This window comes from Crocodylus porosus, unplaced genomic scaffold (assembly GCF_001723895.1).
Source record: "Crocodylus porosus isolate Cpor-Errol unplaced genomic scaffold, CroPor_comp1, whole genome shotgun sequence".
Classification (NCBI taxonomy): Eukaryota; Metazoa; Chordata; order Crocodylia; family Crocodylidae; genus Crocodylus; species Crocodylus porosus.
Genome location: NW_017728947.1, coordinates 106,734,582 through 106,751,368, shown reverse-complemented (window position 1 = coordinate 106,751,368; position 16,787 = coordinate 106,734,582). Strand labels below are relative to the sequence as shown.

At 44.3% G+C, this 16,787-nt stretch overlaps 1 protein-coding gene across 1 annotated transcript; it reads left to right on the top strand.

Moving 5' to 3' along the window:
* The first annotated feature begins 1,295 nt into the window (after positions 1-1,295).
* On the top strand, positions 1,296-16,364 carry ATG14 (autophagy related 14). The gene is made up of 9 exons (XM_019550863.1): positions 1,296-1,678; positions 1,823-1,865; positions 2,267-2,348; positions 7,120-7,357; positions 8,405-8,634; positions 9,311-9,428; positions 10,405-10,495; positions 10,606-10,691; positions 12,537-16,364. The coding sequence occupies exons 1-9, from the start codon at positions 1,641-1,643 to the stop codon at positions 12,841-12,843; spliced, it is 1,233 nt and encodes a 410-aa protein (XP_019406408.1). The 5' UTR covers positions 1,296-1,640; the 3' UTR covers positions 12,844-16,364.
* Positions 16,365-16,787: the final 423 nt, after the last annotated feature.

Sequence of the window (16,787 nt, the reverse complement as noted above, 5' to 3'; positions counted from 1 at the left end):
GCTAGATAGACGCCTAGCCAGGGTCGTTTGACCCCAGTACTCTTTCCTGCCCGTGGCAGGGAGTTGGACTTGATGATCTGCTCAGGTCCCTTCCAACCTTACCAACTATGAAACTATTGTTTGCCTACCTAGGTTGTTCATAGACTCTGAGTGTGTTTTTTCTACACCTGACAGGTGAAGCTGAATAGAGACAGTCATGTGCTTAAGGGCTGAAATCATACGATGACTGTCTTCCGAGTAATTCTCAGAGGTTCACAAACTTCAAACCTTAGGCTTTGGAGGAACTTGGGTTGACAGGGGTATGGCGGCTTTGTGATGGATGCAAATGTCTGCTAGGCCTGAGGAGTGGACAGAAAAACATTGTTCTAAAATAAGAGTTGGATCAAGGGCTTCAGAAGTAAAATATAGTTATGATAAACTCCTTGACATGGTGCTGCTGTCCTTGGAATTACTACTCGATGGTATGTCAAACAGTGCTAGATACCCATTAAAATATTAGTACTGTCTGTGATACATTTTCCCCCTTCTAACTTCTGTAAGGTGTAACGTGTGAATCTGCATTTAATGTAGAGCCTTTTTAATATCAGGATGGATTCCTTTAATAAACTGAAGACTTGTGAAAACATGCATGATTTTCAATGTTTTGAATTTAAAATATACTTTTGGGGTTTTCTTTATATCTTAAATGGCCAATAATTTTGAAATGTATGAGTTTTCCTTTAAATCTGTAACATAATTATTACTGGTCAGCTGCAAACTTTTTAAGGATAACAGAGACACCTTTTGATGTTAAAACTAGCAGATGTTTCTGCAACAAAGGGGTCCACACTTGATATTGTAGTGGAAAAGATATCTTTTGAATCCTGTAAGGATTTATGTGAATTTAACCATAACTTAACCAGAGGCTAAGAAAAAAGGAAGGGACTTAGATGGCGCTAAGCTTCAGGATTCTTAATAATATTTCTGATGCTTTGACTTTATGCAATGAGGTGATACAAAGGTTTCCTTGAGCCCAGTGGCAACGCATAGGGAGTGCACATGTACCACCTGAGAGTGCTGGTGCACCCCCTCGCAGCCAGTGTCACCTGCTTAGGCGGCGGGCATGGGTGGCAGGCAGGTGCGCTGGTGCCCCTCACCCCCCGAGAGCGGTGGCTGGGAAGTGGGGGCGCCAGAAGTGTTGCTGGCCCTTCCAGGCAGCGTTCCTTCTTAGAGCCAGCTTAGAGGAAACGTTGCTTCTGGGTTGGCATGTGCAACCAGCCACCGGAGACTGCCCCCTCCAACCGGTTGTTGGCTGCTGGAGGAGCAAGTGCCTTCCCAGTTTGGGTGGCATCAGTCACCCATGCTTGAGCCTAGTGGTGCTTTCAGGTAGCATGGTTAAGGCACGCTAGTTTCTGTACCTGACAGCACACAAGAGAGAGGGCTAGCATCATGTTCCCTTTGTTCCCCAGCCTAAATGTCCAGGGACCCATCTACAGCAGGTTGATTTGGGGCATCTTTTGGCTTAAGACTAGAACAGCACTTGGGACTCTTGCCTCCAGAGTGATGGCAAGATACCACTTCACCCCACTATGTAAAGTGTGTAATATAAATAATCAATTGATCTAATCTTTTCTAGGTTTTCAGACAAGAGAGAGAGGTTAATGCATCTTAAAAACAAACAGAGAGAATTCCAAAAACAGTAAGTTTATCATTTTAATTTTGTTGGTGTTTTCATTCTTTGAGGAAAAAATGGAGCATTTTTTTTCTTATACCTTCCTTGGTTTGGGGTTGTCCTGATGGTTGGTTAATCTTCTATTGTGTTTTTTTTTTCCCCCCCTTGCAGTGTTTTGAAGGCCATGGCAGGGAAGGAGGTTACTGATCAGCTGGTGAGTCGTTTGAAGTCTTCACTAGTTTTCCAACTCTTGAGATTCCTTGATCTCTCAGATTAATTTGTAGGGAGGACAGTACCGCATGGCTGAAAGTATAATCCAAGCAAAACTGAATTGGTTTTGCAAGCGGAGATTGTCCCAAGCCAGCACTACTTGCGACTCTTGATAATGTTTTTAGTCAGAAGACCTTTGCATTGTCTGACTTTGCTGCAGGAAGCTCCTTGTTGTTTATGGCTTTTTTTTTTTTTCTGTTTGCACAAGAACCCATTTGAAATTCCTAGGGTGTGACTCAGTTAAAAATACGGGTGGTACTTTTTGCGCTGTAGCTGTAGGCATTGGTGTTAATTGTAAAGTTTGTATGCAAGTCACTTTGTGATGCACAGCATGTTCTCTTTCAGAGGTGGAAAATAATGTCTTGCAAGATGAGGATTGAGCAGCTGAAACAAACCATTTGCAAGGAGAACGATGAGATGACAAGAAGTAAGTAATGGCCGTGCATTAATAGCATGTAGTGCTTGCCTTGAAGAATAAGAATCCAGTCAGTCCACGTAAAATTGAGATTTAGTTTTTAAAATGGTGAATTTCCAAACTCTCCCCTTTGAATCATGGTGTCTGATCTCATTTGAGAGGGTAATGTGGGAGGTTTTGTAGGAAATGGAATCAGTGACTGATCTCTGTTAATCATTTTTGTGTCTGGGTTTTAATTAACAATAGATGCATATTATTCAAGTAGGTGGGTGTTAAAACCATTCTTTAAACAGTAAATGTTTGGCAATTTATTCTGGCTTTCGGCTATTCTTCAAGGACAGCTGCCTTCAGTTCCAGTGTGGTGAGGAGCATAAAACAACACATTAGCTACTGTAAATTCAGTGTAGTTATTGGTGAGTGCTGCCTTGTCCCTGCCACCTGGTTTGGAGCCACATCTCAAAATCCTTCCTTGGGTAGCAACACTCATGGGAATTTTGCCTGAGGGGTGCACTGTACTTCAACTGTCAGTATTTATGCATCTGATGAGTCAGTGATGACTTCACGGATATGAGATTTGGCATATCACGTTTCAGAATACAAAATACAGTATGTTTAAATTCCTGATGCTAAAGAAAAGTAGCAAGATAAGGTAGTAAGATAGTGATATGGTTGCACTGAATAACCTGAAAATCAGAAAAATCATACAGCCAGTGGAAACGGACATGATTAAGTCTGAGTAAATAAATAGAGCTGCAAGCATGGCTCTACAAACGCAGTAGGCATCAAGGCAAAGGCTTTGTAAACAAATAATAGATGCTGCAGAAAAGACTAAAGATTTTGGTGTTATCTTTGGTTCAGTCTTCACAAAAAAAAAAAAAAAGAATTGTGACCAGTTAGTCAGTGCACACAATCACGAGCAAAGAGAGATTAGGTCTGTCCAACTTCTAGCAGGGGCCACGCACACTGCTATATTGTTGTCTGTGCCATGCCGCACCACCCTCTGGTGCAGGCACTGGAAGTGGCAGATGGAGGAGAAGCCCAGGGGATCCACATACTGCAGCTGGAGTCATAGGTGGAGCAGCAGCTGGGTGGGAGCCTGGGAGTTCCAGATTAACCCTTGTGGGCCGCATTTGACTCATAGGTTGCCATTTGGGCAACCCTGGCTTAAAGAATGTTTGAATAATATAAATGGTTTGAGGTTGATGGGACCTGCTGAAATTCATTCTTGACAGGTTTTTGAATATAGTAATTATCTTGAAGAATTCATGGAAGACTGAGGACCAGAGAAGGCCAACCTTTGTGCCTATCTTTTTAAAGGGGGAAAAGATAGACTCAGAATTTAAGGCCATTTGGTCCTTGATCTCTGGAAAGATTCTAGGAAAAAATATTCAGTTGGCCAATGTCCACAGGCTAATAAGATGATAGAAAAGTAGCCAATATGGGTTTGTTAAGGCTAGTTGTGCACCCCCAACCCCATCTCACTTCCTCTTTAACAAAGTCATTAGTTTAGTGAATGAGGGGAAGGAGTGCAGATAATGTACCTAGCAAGGATCTTGACACTCCTACATGATGTTCTCAAACAAGTGAAGGAAGTCTAGACACACAAACTGGATGCATGGCTGGTTGAAAAAACACACTAAAAAAACCCCCCAAATGGTCGTCCGCCTGGGTGGGCATCTCAAAGTCCTGTAAGAGTCTCTGCCCATCAGTTCAGTTCTTTTCAACCCTTTCCCTAAAAATATACAGATTGAGTGTAGTTATAGCATTTGCAGATGACTCCAAGCAATGGGGGTCATTGGCAAACATACTGGAGGACAAGAATTTGAAATGATCTGGATAAATTGGAGAGACGATCTGAAATTAACAGAACAAAATTCAGTAAAGTCAAGTGGAAAGTTTTACATTCAGGGAGAGAAACAGACTCTGGATCCATAGGCCATAAAGGACCTGGGATACTGGTCCTCAGGTTTTTCTCACCCATGGGCAAGAGTACTGAGCACACAGTGCACTGTGGGTAATATTATGCATTTCCCCTGCCCCATCTCCACCTCTATTTTTAATTCCCTGTGGCCACTAGCTTTATGGTAGGGTTTTTTGCAGACTGTTTGTTGGGCGTTGCTGATCAGAGGGAAATATTTGGGTGATGAAACATTGGAACAGATGTCCAGGGTTGTTGGTGGCAGCCCCTTCCTTGTGGTTTAAAAAAAAAAAAAAAAAGATTAGATAAATGTATTTTGGAAACAGTCAAGTATACTTGATCCTGCCTGGAGGTGAAATAGATAATGTCTTAAGATTCCTTCCCACCCTGGGTTCCTAGGAAAGTCACAAACACTCCAGGTTGTTTCAGTCTGCTCTGCATGAGCCTCCATATGTACATACTGGGAGTAGGGCTGTGCCTGTTCTGGCAAAGGCTCCATTCTGCTTACCCGCCTCACTCTCGCCACATACACACTGCTTGGTATGGTGCTGTGCTGCGCAGCTCCTGTGGCTGGGCAGTACAGGGCTTCCAATATTGCAGCAAAGACTCCTGGCAGGGGGAATCCCGGTGCCCCCTTACAGCTAGCACCCAGGGTGAGTGCTGGGCTCCCCCTTCCCTAGTTGTGCTACTACTTATTAAGACAGTTTTTAATGTTTTTGTAAGTGTGGCTCTGCAAGGGGTAAGATTTCCCACCTAGACTCATGTCTCAAGGGGTTTTGTTACAAGCAGATTGAATTGCTAAAGAAAAACTATATTTGGAACATCTCCTCCCGTGTTGCTGTTGGTCTCAGTCTTGAAAGATAGATTGGAATCATTGGAAGAAAGTTGCGTTCAAAATGCAGCGTGTGTGTAAACTTGGAAACCAGTTTTTGCCCATTTATTATTTTTTATTCATTTAAAAGGGGACTTGGGGGAGCTGGTCCAAATTATTAAATTATGCTGCTGACATGACAATGTCTAGAAGAAATCAGCAATGTTTAAATATTTTCTATATTACTGAAGCAAATTGTCAGTTTTCTCAACTTCTTATTTCTGCATCATTTATTTTCTGAAGCTGAAGAAAATGCATTATTTTTTCACCTGGACTTTTGGGGACTCTAAAGTAACCTGGTAAAAACGTTGCATCATTTTCACTTGTCAGAGCTCAGGCAGCCAACTCTTCATTTTTCCTGCATTATAAGCCCAAGAAATTGGATATGCAAGTAAAGATAACTTCAATTATTCCAGCAAGTTATACGCTGTGCATGTTTATGAACTAATTTTCTTTAGTTTAACCATTTTAATAAGCTGTTTAGCTATTTTGTTGGTACATTTAACACACAGATGTAGAGTTTATTTTAAATAATGAAGCAACTCCTTACCATAATGAACACCATTATGACATCTGTCACTCTAGGGTCATCTATAATTCACAGATTAATAACGATGTCAGGACTTGGCCCTGAACTGCTGTCCTGCACTGAGACAGCATTCCCCAAGAGACTAGGGAATGTCTCTGTACTTGTTTAAATTGCTGGAAAGTGAATAATCTGAACAATATTAGAAACCTGATCAATATTATTTCTGATAAAGACTGTAAGAAGTGTGACTGATTGCCTGGCAACTGGACGTTCTTGTTCAAACTAAGTTAGGAAAAGGAATTTTTGAGACCTTTAACTGAGTACAGCATCTTCTTGCACTTTTCAAAGATGGAGAGAATCTTCAAAAGTCTCCACTGACGTGCTTGTGACAGCTCTTTTCTTGAGTTGGATGATTTTGCACAACAGATTAGCAGATGCTTGTAAGGAGATTTTGGGATGCAAATGTATCTGGTACCCAAACTGAACATAGGCAGCTGCAGCAGTTCAGTACAGCTGCATGTTACAGTTTGTGCAGTTGCCTATGGAGGTGGTGGTTGATGCTGCCATAGGGAGTGGCCTGCTTTGCTGGGGTCCCCATGCTCCGCATGTGCAGACAATGTACAGCCAGCCCAAGCAGGTGGGCACCAAGTGGATGGCACATTGTAAACAACCATATGCTCCAGACTAGTTCTGAGTACAGCAGTGGGAGCCATCTGAGCCAACACCATGTAACATGTGCATTTGTTGTGATGTTTATACCAGCTTCTTAATTAAACTAGGGAATCTTGACATTCTCGCTCAGTGTCCAGGTGGGTGGAAGACAAGATCAGTGCCAACTTCTAGGAGCATAACATGGGGTGGGTGAGCAGGTGTGCCTTCAGTGCCCCCTACCGGGATGGGTGCGGGAAGGAAGGGGAGCAGGGAGAAGAGAAGGAATGCCTCACCCCTGGGTTAGTCAGAAGCCTACCTTGCTGCTGCCTTGCCTCCGTCTGCTGGCACTTCCTAGCTCCAGGAAGCAGCAATCCAGAGCTGGGATTCCCAGAGTGCAAGGTGTTCTGGGAACTGTAGTTTTGTAGACCAGCAGCAGTCCTTGGAGTCAGCATTTTTTTACCCTCTGGACTTGGCTTCAGTGGCAAAAAAATGGGGTGAAAGTCCCTCCCCCCCCCCACCCCTGCAGCAGCAAACTCCATTGCCAGTCCAGAGGACTTCTGTGCCCAGAATGCTTTGCACTCCATGACACTGCCTGAGAAGGTGCGGGGGTGGAGAAGAGTAAGAGATGGCTGCCCAGGGTACAATTCAAAAAAGACTGAAGTGTTGTACCCTGGTATAGTGAGTGGTGAATAGCAGTGAAACGTTTTTTTCCTTAGGCTGCCATATGCTTTGTTTTCCCTGAACATTAATAATTCCATGACCTATCCGTAGATCACAGCTTGTTTCCTACAGCTAATGTCTCTTGCTCTCTCAGACACAGAGGGGCTTCTCAGAGTTAAAGATGAAAACCAGAAGCTTAATCGCAGGGCTCAGAGGCACCAGGAGAAGAAAGAGAAGATCCAGAGGCATAACCGCAGGCTGGGAGACTTGGTAGAAAAAAAGAGTTGTGATCTGAAAACCCAGCATGAGCACTTGGCAGATCTTCGACGGTCTCACATACTGGAGCTGACCTCCGTCATTTTTCCCATTGAAGAAGTGAAGACGGGTATGAGGTATGGAAGGCAGATCTTCTAGAACAGCATAATTAATGCAAGTTAATATCCATTGCCTGGTCTCTAGATTTATACCTGGACTTTAGGTCTGTGTTGTTTGGTCCTAATCAAATGTGATTGGCAAGTTGGGAGTATAAAGAGTAAGTGGGTTCTTTTCTTAATTAAAACACAATTTTATATTGTCTTTTTAATTTCTTTCTTTTTCAAAACAGCTTATGTTTTACTTCAGTGCACATCCATCTAGGCCCCATCTTTGTTTTCAGAGTCTGACAGCCTACATCTCCTCCTCTAACTCCCAGCTCAGGGGGATACTTAAGCATATGCCCATCTTTAAGCCTAGGAATAGTCTCATTGAAGTTAGTGGGTATACTGAAACAAATGGGAATACGGTAGCAGAATGGTTAAGACATCTTGCTACAAAACTAGCAAGCCTCATTCAGCCTTCCTCCGATGGCTGTCCTGGTTGACCTAGCTGTAAACGGTCACTTGGTCATTTGGATTGGGCGGTCACAGGTGGCTGGACATGATACTAGGCAGTTGTTCCTCTGTGTGCTGTGGGCTACAGAAACTGGCCCATTTTAACTGTACTAGTCTGGTGGGCCATTGACTCAGGCAGGCTTGGATCTTTCTTGACCTCCCTGACTTTTGTAATTGGGCCGGCAGGTGCTGAAGTAACCTACTGGGTTGGAAACTGTGTATCCATTAGGGGGAACCCCCTTTCCCAGCACAGGCTTTGCAGAACTGGCCAGGTAGTTCCTCTCCTCATCTTAGGAGGGTTTTGATGTATGTACTGTGTTGGCAAATATACATTCCTTTATTACCTTAAACTCAGGCTAAAGATATCCAAAAGCATCTTGGAAATTAAAAACAAAAACAATACAACCTCTGAGATTTTTTGACCAAAAGATGTAAAGAAACTTTGACCTTTGTAGCAGAGACTCTTGTAGTTTACCATTTCAGGTATTTTGCCTGCCATGCACATTGCCTGTATTTTTTAAGACCTCTAAAGCCTTTTGTTACAGCGTGGTGTCTTTCTGGGTGCTACAGAGATCCTGCGGATGTTTCTTCTGAGAGTGATAATGCAATGACCTCTAGCACTGTGAGCAAGCTTGCAGAAGCCAGGAGAACAACCTATCTCTCTGGAAGGTGGGTGTGTGACGATCAAAACGGAGACACCAGCATCAGCATCACTGGTCCTTGGATAACCCTTCCCAATAATGGAGACTATTCAGCATATTACAATTGGGTGGAAGAGAAGAAAACCACGCCAGGACCAGGTAAGAAGCATAGTATTGGCTTCCTGAGCAATCCAGCTTCTGTAGATCCTTGTAGTGCTGTGTAGCCAGCAGAAGGCACTTTGAGCTTGTGGCCTGCCTGTCTGCATTGCTCACAAAAAGTATCCTAGCTGCAAGTGAGCCTTTTTACAACACAATCATAAATCAGTCATAAAGAGGTCAAGCTTCTGGCACGCTCTCTTGGTGGGGAGACACTAATTAGATTTACAGTGCAAAACTCTAGCAAAGAAACAGTGCAAATTATTTGCAGCCCTGACACAATTAACTCGCTGTAGAGTAAATGTAATAGTTATTCCCAGTATTACTGTTTCCTTCTAACTTGTGCCAGATATATGGAGCCATATAGAGCTGGAAGGGCCCTCAAGAATCAGTTAGTTCAACCTGCTGCTCTGATGCAGTATTCACTATTCCTAAACTGTTCCAGGTGGATGCTTATCCAGCCTTTTCTTGAAAACCTCCTGTGAAGGAGATTCCACAATTTCCATTGTCCTGCTCTTCTTACAGCAAGGAAGTTTTTCCTGAGATTTGATCTGAATCTGAGACTGATCACTGGATTTCAGCAGTTCTGGATACTGGCACACGGCACTGTTTAGCGATTTCAATAATGGGCCTACTTGCATATGATTAAAACTAGATTTTGGTGATATCTTTCTTTTAGATATGGAACATAATAACCCTGCCTACACCATCAGTGCTGCATTGTGCTATGCAACTCAGCTGGTTAACACCTTGTCTCTTATACTTGATGTAAATCTTCCTAAGAAATTGTGTAACAGGCAAGTCATTTTGAATCTTTAAGAAGCTGATTTAGAGCTGACTTGAATTCAATTTTGTCCTTTAAGCAGTTCATTCAGCTGCTGTGCGGCTCTGAATTTTGTAATGGTTTGAGGCATTTTTGTGCCGTTTGATTTTTTTCTGCCAGAGCTATAAGGATCATGGGTTGGGAGTCTTTGGCATAACTCAGAATTACAGCTCTTCTGTAGCAGAGATATTCAGTGATTGTGAATTAGGAATGAAAAAGAGCATTAGCTTTGAATCCTAAAGGACCTCTCAGTTTCACAAAATTGAGGCCTAATTCAGCAGTTGTTAGATGTATTGAATAGTACTGTTGAGGCTACTCTTGTGACTAAATAGTAGTCATTGTGAGAGAGCTGCAGCTCTGGGCTGTATTGTATGCCAACCACTTTCTCTGGGACAGAGTGCAGGTCCAGTGGGAAATACAGCTTGCTACCCTGTAGTTAGGAGGGGGATACCAATGTAAACCCCATTAGACGTTCAGTGCATATGCAGAGTAGATAGGGTCTGTATACAGCAAACTGCACAAAACTCAGTTTATCTTTCCAAGGAGGTGAGGGCTCAGTCAACCCTCAGTCTGATCGGTGGCTACAGTGGCTGCTGTGTATGGAGAACAAGAGGTTTAGACTGCTGAGATACCTTTCTGGCCATAATGGGGCTTTATGGGACCACATTCTGTTCACTTTACTCATCCCTGTGGAAACCAAAGACTGCTCACAAACTAAGTGAGCAGAGTTGGCCAGAAAAGCTATTGTGCACTGAAATGCCGTGCTCTTAGAAGGTGAGACTGTGCAGTATCCCAAATGCTCTGAGTCACGGTTGTATGGTTTATATAGGTCTATTCGCTCCTAGTGTAGTTTGATAAGCCAGCACAGAGTGGTGTGGAACAGGTGCAGATGTCCTGAGTCAGTAATTTTAATAGCTGTTCAATTTGAACATGTGGCTCTTTTTAAACAGCGAATTCTGTGGAGAGAACTTGAGCAGGCGGAAGTTTACCGGGGCAGTGAAGAAGCTGAATGCTAATATCCTTTACCTTTGTTTTTCTCAGGTATGGCAAATATCTCTCTGGATTCTTTTAAACACATTTTAAAATCACTATGCTTACAAGTCCCTTTTTAGACCTAGCTGATTGTTTTTCTTTTCTCCCTCCCTTTCTAGCATGTAAATTTAGATCTGTTGCATCCATTACACACACTCAGGAACCTCATGTACTTGGTCAGTCCAGACACTGAAAACCTGGGCAGGTAAGAGAAGGAAGTGTCTTGCCTCACGATGGAATGTTTCTTTTAGATTTTAGAAAATCTGGTTTATTGTTGCTATAGTAATAGTAAAGGGCAAATCCTCCCTGTCGTTTCCCTGCACCTGTCGGGGGAGGTCCTGACACAACAAACCAGAGTGGATATAAGGGCTCCACTGGGAGAGGGTGAAGGGTATTGATTACAGCACGGAGCTCTGTTCCCACTGCGGGCTGAAGTAGAGAGGTTGTCTGGTCCACCCTCCCCATTGGCTCTGCTGTTTATGCCACATGATGGAGAGAGGATTTTTTCCCTCTGTGAAGGCACTGGTGTTTATCCTGGGTGCCCAGCTGTGCTCAGGTTTTAGGTCTTAGCTGGGAAAGGCATAAGAGGGACTAGTGACTGCAAAGTGGTGTCAGACCAACCGAAATGGCAGCAGTTCAGTAGACTTGTCTAAATGCAGGCATAAAAGCAAGAGTCCACGAGTCCTTTGCTCCAGCACAGACCCGTAGGGACTGAGCTGGATGTTGCCTGAAACTGCTCTTTCCAGGAGTTGGGGCAGGGTGACTTTGACAATGGGCCAGAACCTGGGAGCAGGGAACCCTGTGCTTCTTGGTGCTGCTCTTGTGGGTTGGAATATGGGATAATGAGGACTGAGGCTTGGGGTGCTGGTGAAGTGGTGTGTGGGAGTGGTGTAGTAGATGCAAGGGAAAGAAATGGAGGGCAGACCGGAGCCAAGGGGGTAGGGAGTGGGATGCCCTAGGATGGGAGGAAGGGATGAGGAGACCTGGAGCCTCAGAGACTGGGACAGTGAAAGGCCGGAAGGGCCAGGAGCGGAAGGGGCCTGGCTTAGTGGAGCCAGGGCCAGAAACATCTATAACCAGAGAGGCTTACTTCACAATCTGGAACAGAGCTTGGCTCATCCTGCCTGCCACAAAGGGGAGCCTACCACTGCTCTCAGTTGCCCCGTGCTCAAGGGGCAGAGGTCAGTACAACACATCTAAAGGGTTTAATTCTGCTGATGAACTGTGTAGTAGGCAGCATGGTTTCACACAACGGAGCTTGTTTACCTTTTCAGTTGTCCCAGAAATCTCTCCAGGAAACTGCATTTAAAAGCTACATTAAGAAAACGTGCAGGTTGCCATGATTCAAAAATTTAAGAACTGCCAGCTCTCGGGTTTCCAATACTGCTGGATGTTCTGTGGGGACTGAGTCTTTGTAGTGTGGGAGGGGGGTGAATCTCAGGGGCAGCAGAGGAGAACAGTACAGTTGTGACAAACTTTCTAAGCAAATGCAGTTTGCTTAACAAGCATGTGCTGACGAGGTCCACTTGGGATTGTGGTAGAGTTGTACAAGTGTGTGTGGGGTGGGGGCATTCATACCCTTTCCATAACCCCCTGTCGCTACTAGGGGCTTCTGCCAGCACTGCTGTGCCAGGAAATCTGGAGTGTAGACCTGGCTTAAGCCAGCTTTAAACATAAAACCAGCTGCTGTCACAGCAGATTTTGAGCCGTCAGTGAGCGATTGTTCAGACAGCTTGTTTTTAACACTTCAACATTTACTGACAAAAGGGGAGCATTGTTAGAAATTCTTCCTGCTCTGCAGATCAAAACTGAAATAGCCCATTTCAGTCCGACTGCCCTGACTTAGTTTCCAGAGTGGATTTTTTGTAGCCACTGACCATTGTTCTCAGCCAGGTGGTAATCAAAGGGGCATATTGCACGTACAGCTAATGTATCCTTTTACCAGGCTCGGCTGGACCTGGCTGTGACTTGGTTCCCAGTCTGCCCAAACGACACTTCCTCTGTCGTTCCACACCCAGAGGGGCTAACAGGACTGTGTCTGTGTTTGCAGATCTGGGCCTTTCGAGGTCAGTGCTGATCTTGAAGACTCCATGGAGTTTGTGGACCCCAGTGCTGCTGGTGAGACGGACGAGAGTGGAGATGAGCATGTCAGCGACGAAGAGACGGATCTTGGGACCGACTGGGAAAATCTGCCAAGCCCACGGTTCTGTGACATCCCTTCACAGCCAGTAGAGATGTTTCAGAGTCAGAGCACGCAGGTGTCCCAGCCCATTGCCAGCAGCAGTGCTGGTGGCATGATCTCTTCTGCTGCGGCCTCTGTGACCTCGTGGTTTAAGGCATACACTGGACACCGTTAATGAGCACACAGGACGAGTTCGCCAGACTAGCGGAAGGAATCCCTCCCCCAGCCGACGCTGTAGGAAACCTTTCCCTATTCAGTTAAGTAGTGCCTGGAACAAACAAAAGGTCAGACTTTAATTTTGTAAACCAGAAGAACATTTTTATTTACCCAAGATGACTGTGACAGTAACATTTTGTAAATTTGCCACATACGCCCTTCTGACTTGTTCTCCGAAGGCACTTGGTGCCTTGGGCCCATCTGCATTGCAGAGTCATGGAGAAGAGCCCTGCAGCAGATTCTGGTTTTTTACTTCCTAAAGAAGTGGATTTGCAATCCTTGGAGCAGGGCCAGGCATGGGGGGGAAGAGAGAGCTGCTAAATATTCCGGTTGTGCAAATACGCCCACACATGACGAACGTCTGATTAACTGGCTACCGGGTTGTGTTTGTGCGTGCAAAACCTGGGTCGTAACACAATGCTGACGACAAAAATGCAGGCTCCCAGAATAGGGGGGTTTTTTTTGGGGGGGGGGGGGGGGGGTTGTTTTGTTTTAGGGGAATTTTGCTAATTCAGGACATGAAAATTATGCATTTCAATGCGGTTTCTAATCTTTGTTGCCATATTTTTAATACGGAGAACCAGCATGAATGGTAACTTACAAAGCTGCTTGCTTTTTATTTTAACTTTTGGTTGCAGATTTACCCAGTTCTCCTGTAGGAAACGGATTCATTTCATACTTTTTTCCCCACTAGTAGGTTGTCCAAACGTTTCACGTTACGCTGTCCAAAGCACCCAGTCTCTTTTCTATTAATATATTCATATCATACACCAAAGAAATACTGGATATCCGTTTGCCTAGAGCCACTTTCAGCCATACAGAAGGGTCACATTGTTGCAATAACCTTCATCACTTACAAAGGCACCATATTTTTAAGGTCAATGAGTTTCACTTTGAGCTAGTTTAATGAAGTTGTGTGTTCTTCACACTATGTGAGTTTTAAACTTTTTATTTTGTGCTTATGGTGGGCTTTTTTCTGTTGTGGGTTTTTTTTTGTTTTGTTTTGTTTTTTAAGGGCAGAAAAGTTGATTAAATTCCCCGCAGAAATGTTATTAACGCGGTCAGGCGGTGTTGTAAAACTACAGGAGGTGTGATATAGACAGATGCTTTCACTAACAAGTGCCCTCCCATTTCCTTCTGTTTCCCAGATCTGGATTACTTTGCTTAAGGATGTTTTGCCCAGCCAGGCTTCAAGAAATGGGTGGTTTACATTTTATACAGTTGACACTTTAATTATTGGGGAAATATATAAGAACATCCCCTCCCCTGCCAGCAGATGCTCCCTGCCGCTCTCCCCTACAGTCTCTTATGGCAGCACTTCTGTTGAGGAGACTCCTCACGAGAGAGGTCCTGTACAGACAGGTAGTGGCAGGCAGTGGTGAGCAAAATGCATGTGTAGCATTACTTGGTGCTTTTGTGTGTTCTGTCGATGCAGAGTCTAGGCTTTGCTCACCTTGCTCTTTCTGTCTTGGTGGAATGGGTTAAGGGAGCATTCTTCCTCTAGCCACAGAAATGAGACTTGTGGCACCATTGGATGCCGGTTGGGCACTACTTCACTGCTCCGTTTTGAGGAGTGCTGGAAGAAGGGCATCCTGCACTGCTGGTCTGCCCCAGAGATGAGATGGCTTTGTGTAGGTAAGATGGTCGTCAACCAGGGGCACCATTCATTAGGTCTGCTTACCCTTCCTCTCCTGTAGACGGCCATTCTTTCCACTTGATCTCGGACGTGAGGGTGCGGTAAGAAGACTTGGTTGGAAGCCTCCTCTACCCCATCTCTGACTAGGGGCTTGCTTTCTTTATAAAACCAAAGACCCTTACATTTACACTATTGGAACATAAACTGTTAGATCAGGCGTTTTATCCTCAGCCATGTCTGCTTTGTTCAGCCCAAGACTTCATTTGGGGAAATGGAGCAATGAAGTGAATGGTCAAGATTCCTGGTCTGATGCGGTCTAAATCAGGGCTGTGCAATGTCCCTAGACCCTCTGATAGGACAAGACTCAAACCCTTCCCAAGGGTGGGAGAAGCCAGGATATGGCTGCTATTCAAATTGAGGCACTTTACAAGTTGCAGCTGATCAGATCCCTGGTGTTTATGAGCAATCACCTGATGCTCCTGAGTACTGTATACTGGGCCACTAGTTTCTCACCTCAGATTCATTCTGGTCTCCATTGAATTTTTTTTTTTTGCACTGGACTCTACTGTGTAAATATCCTTCTGTGTAGATGTTTCTGTCACAGTTTCATTTCAGCCTTTGTGCTACTTGATTAGAATTGTTTTCATGCAAGCGCAAGTCCCAGAATCCTAGGGCCAGGCCAGACTGAATGCATCTGATCCTGGATGCAAAGAAGGGCCTGGTCTGGGATGGGGGAGGCCTTTGGGGAATCTTGCATGCTGTAGGAGTAGCCCGCCCTTGTCTCGGATCCCCTCCGCTGGAGGTTTTCAAGCAGAGGCTGGACAGGCATCTGCCTGGGCTAGCTTAAGAATAGCAAATCCTGCGTGCGCAGGGGGTTGGACTAGATCAGGCTTGTCCAACATGCGGCCCTCCAAGCTTTTCTGAGGCCCGAGGTGCTGCGACGGGAAACGAAAGTAAACGCTGTACTTTCGTTTCCAGGGGGTGATGGGATACCACTTCCGGTGAGGTCTTTGAATATGGCTCACCGACCCACTGGGTGATAAAAAGTTCATAATCCGGCCCCACATTCATAAAGGTTGGACACCCCTGGACTAGATGAACTTGAGGTCTCTTCCAACTTTCTGAGTCCTTTGATTTGTAACGTATAATTTAACTGACATTTCACCAAAAAAACCCTTCACGCCATAGAATTCCATAAGCATCATGTTTTTCATATTTTAAAGCAATTTTTCAACCATGTAATTTCACTCCAAAAGTGCACAAAGGTGCCAATCAGTGGTTCAAATGAGATGGGAAACTGTTCTTTCAATGGATGCTTTTGTTACAGGGTTTTTCTTTTTTCTTTTGTTTTTTGTGTGAATGTTCTGCACATGTGTAGCTGTGAGAGAAATCATGTGTGTCCCAAACTGGAGTGCAATTTTCTGGAGTCGTTGTACAGATTGTTTTTGCAGACGGAGCGAGTGGGAGGAGAGCATGTCCATGAGCTGTGGATATTGTTTGCAGGCAGCCAGCTGAGAGTTTACAAAATGGTTTGCAGTAGCACGACTAAAGCTCTGTCCATCTAGGCTGTGGTTTTCTAACGTGACCTTTGATTGTTGGGTGCCCAATCTAGACCACCGTCAAGGGGTGGATGGAACTAAGAACCCATCCTCAGAAAATTGGGTCCCTTTAAAGTGTCTCGGGCCACGCGCCCTAGAATCATTAGTCATCTTAAAAAAAAATCCAACAAAAACAAAAAAAGAGCCAGGCCTTGTTCTGCAACTTCCAAAATAGATGTAACTATAAACACTTTTTTTTTCTAAATTTTATTGTATTACTGCAATAAATCTTTAACAGTAATTTTCTACAGTTGTTTTTGGCGTTGAATGTTTTTCCCTGTGTACTTGGATTTTAATCATGTTGAGGAAATTCAAAAAATACCTTCTGTATTGTGCCAAGTCTGTGTTAAAAAATGTTTGCTGGTATTGCTGACCAGTAAGACATCCTAGTTGGACACTCTTACATGGACAAAGAAGAGGGTTGTTTTTTGTTTTTTTTTTTTCCTGTGATAGCTTTTACCATTTGGATGATTGCAGTAAGTGCCACCAACCAAAGCACTTGGCTCCAGTGCAACTGCTGGGGCCTTTGCAGGTACGGAAATGTTTTGCACATTGCCATGTTGCGGTATCGGTGAATGTTTCTAGTGTGCATTTGACTTCAGTCAACTAAATTATTTGTTGGGTAAATTACTTTTTACGCTGCCACATGGGGATCCTGCATGTTTGTTG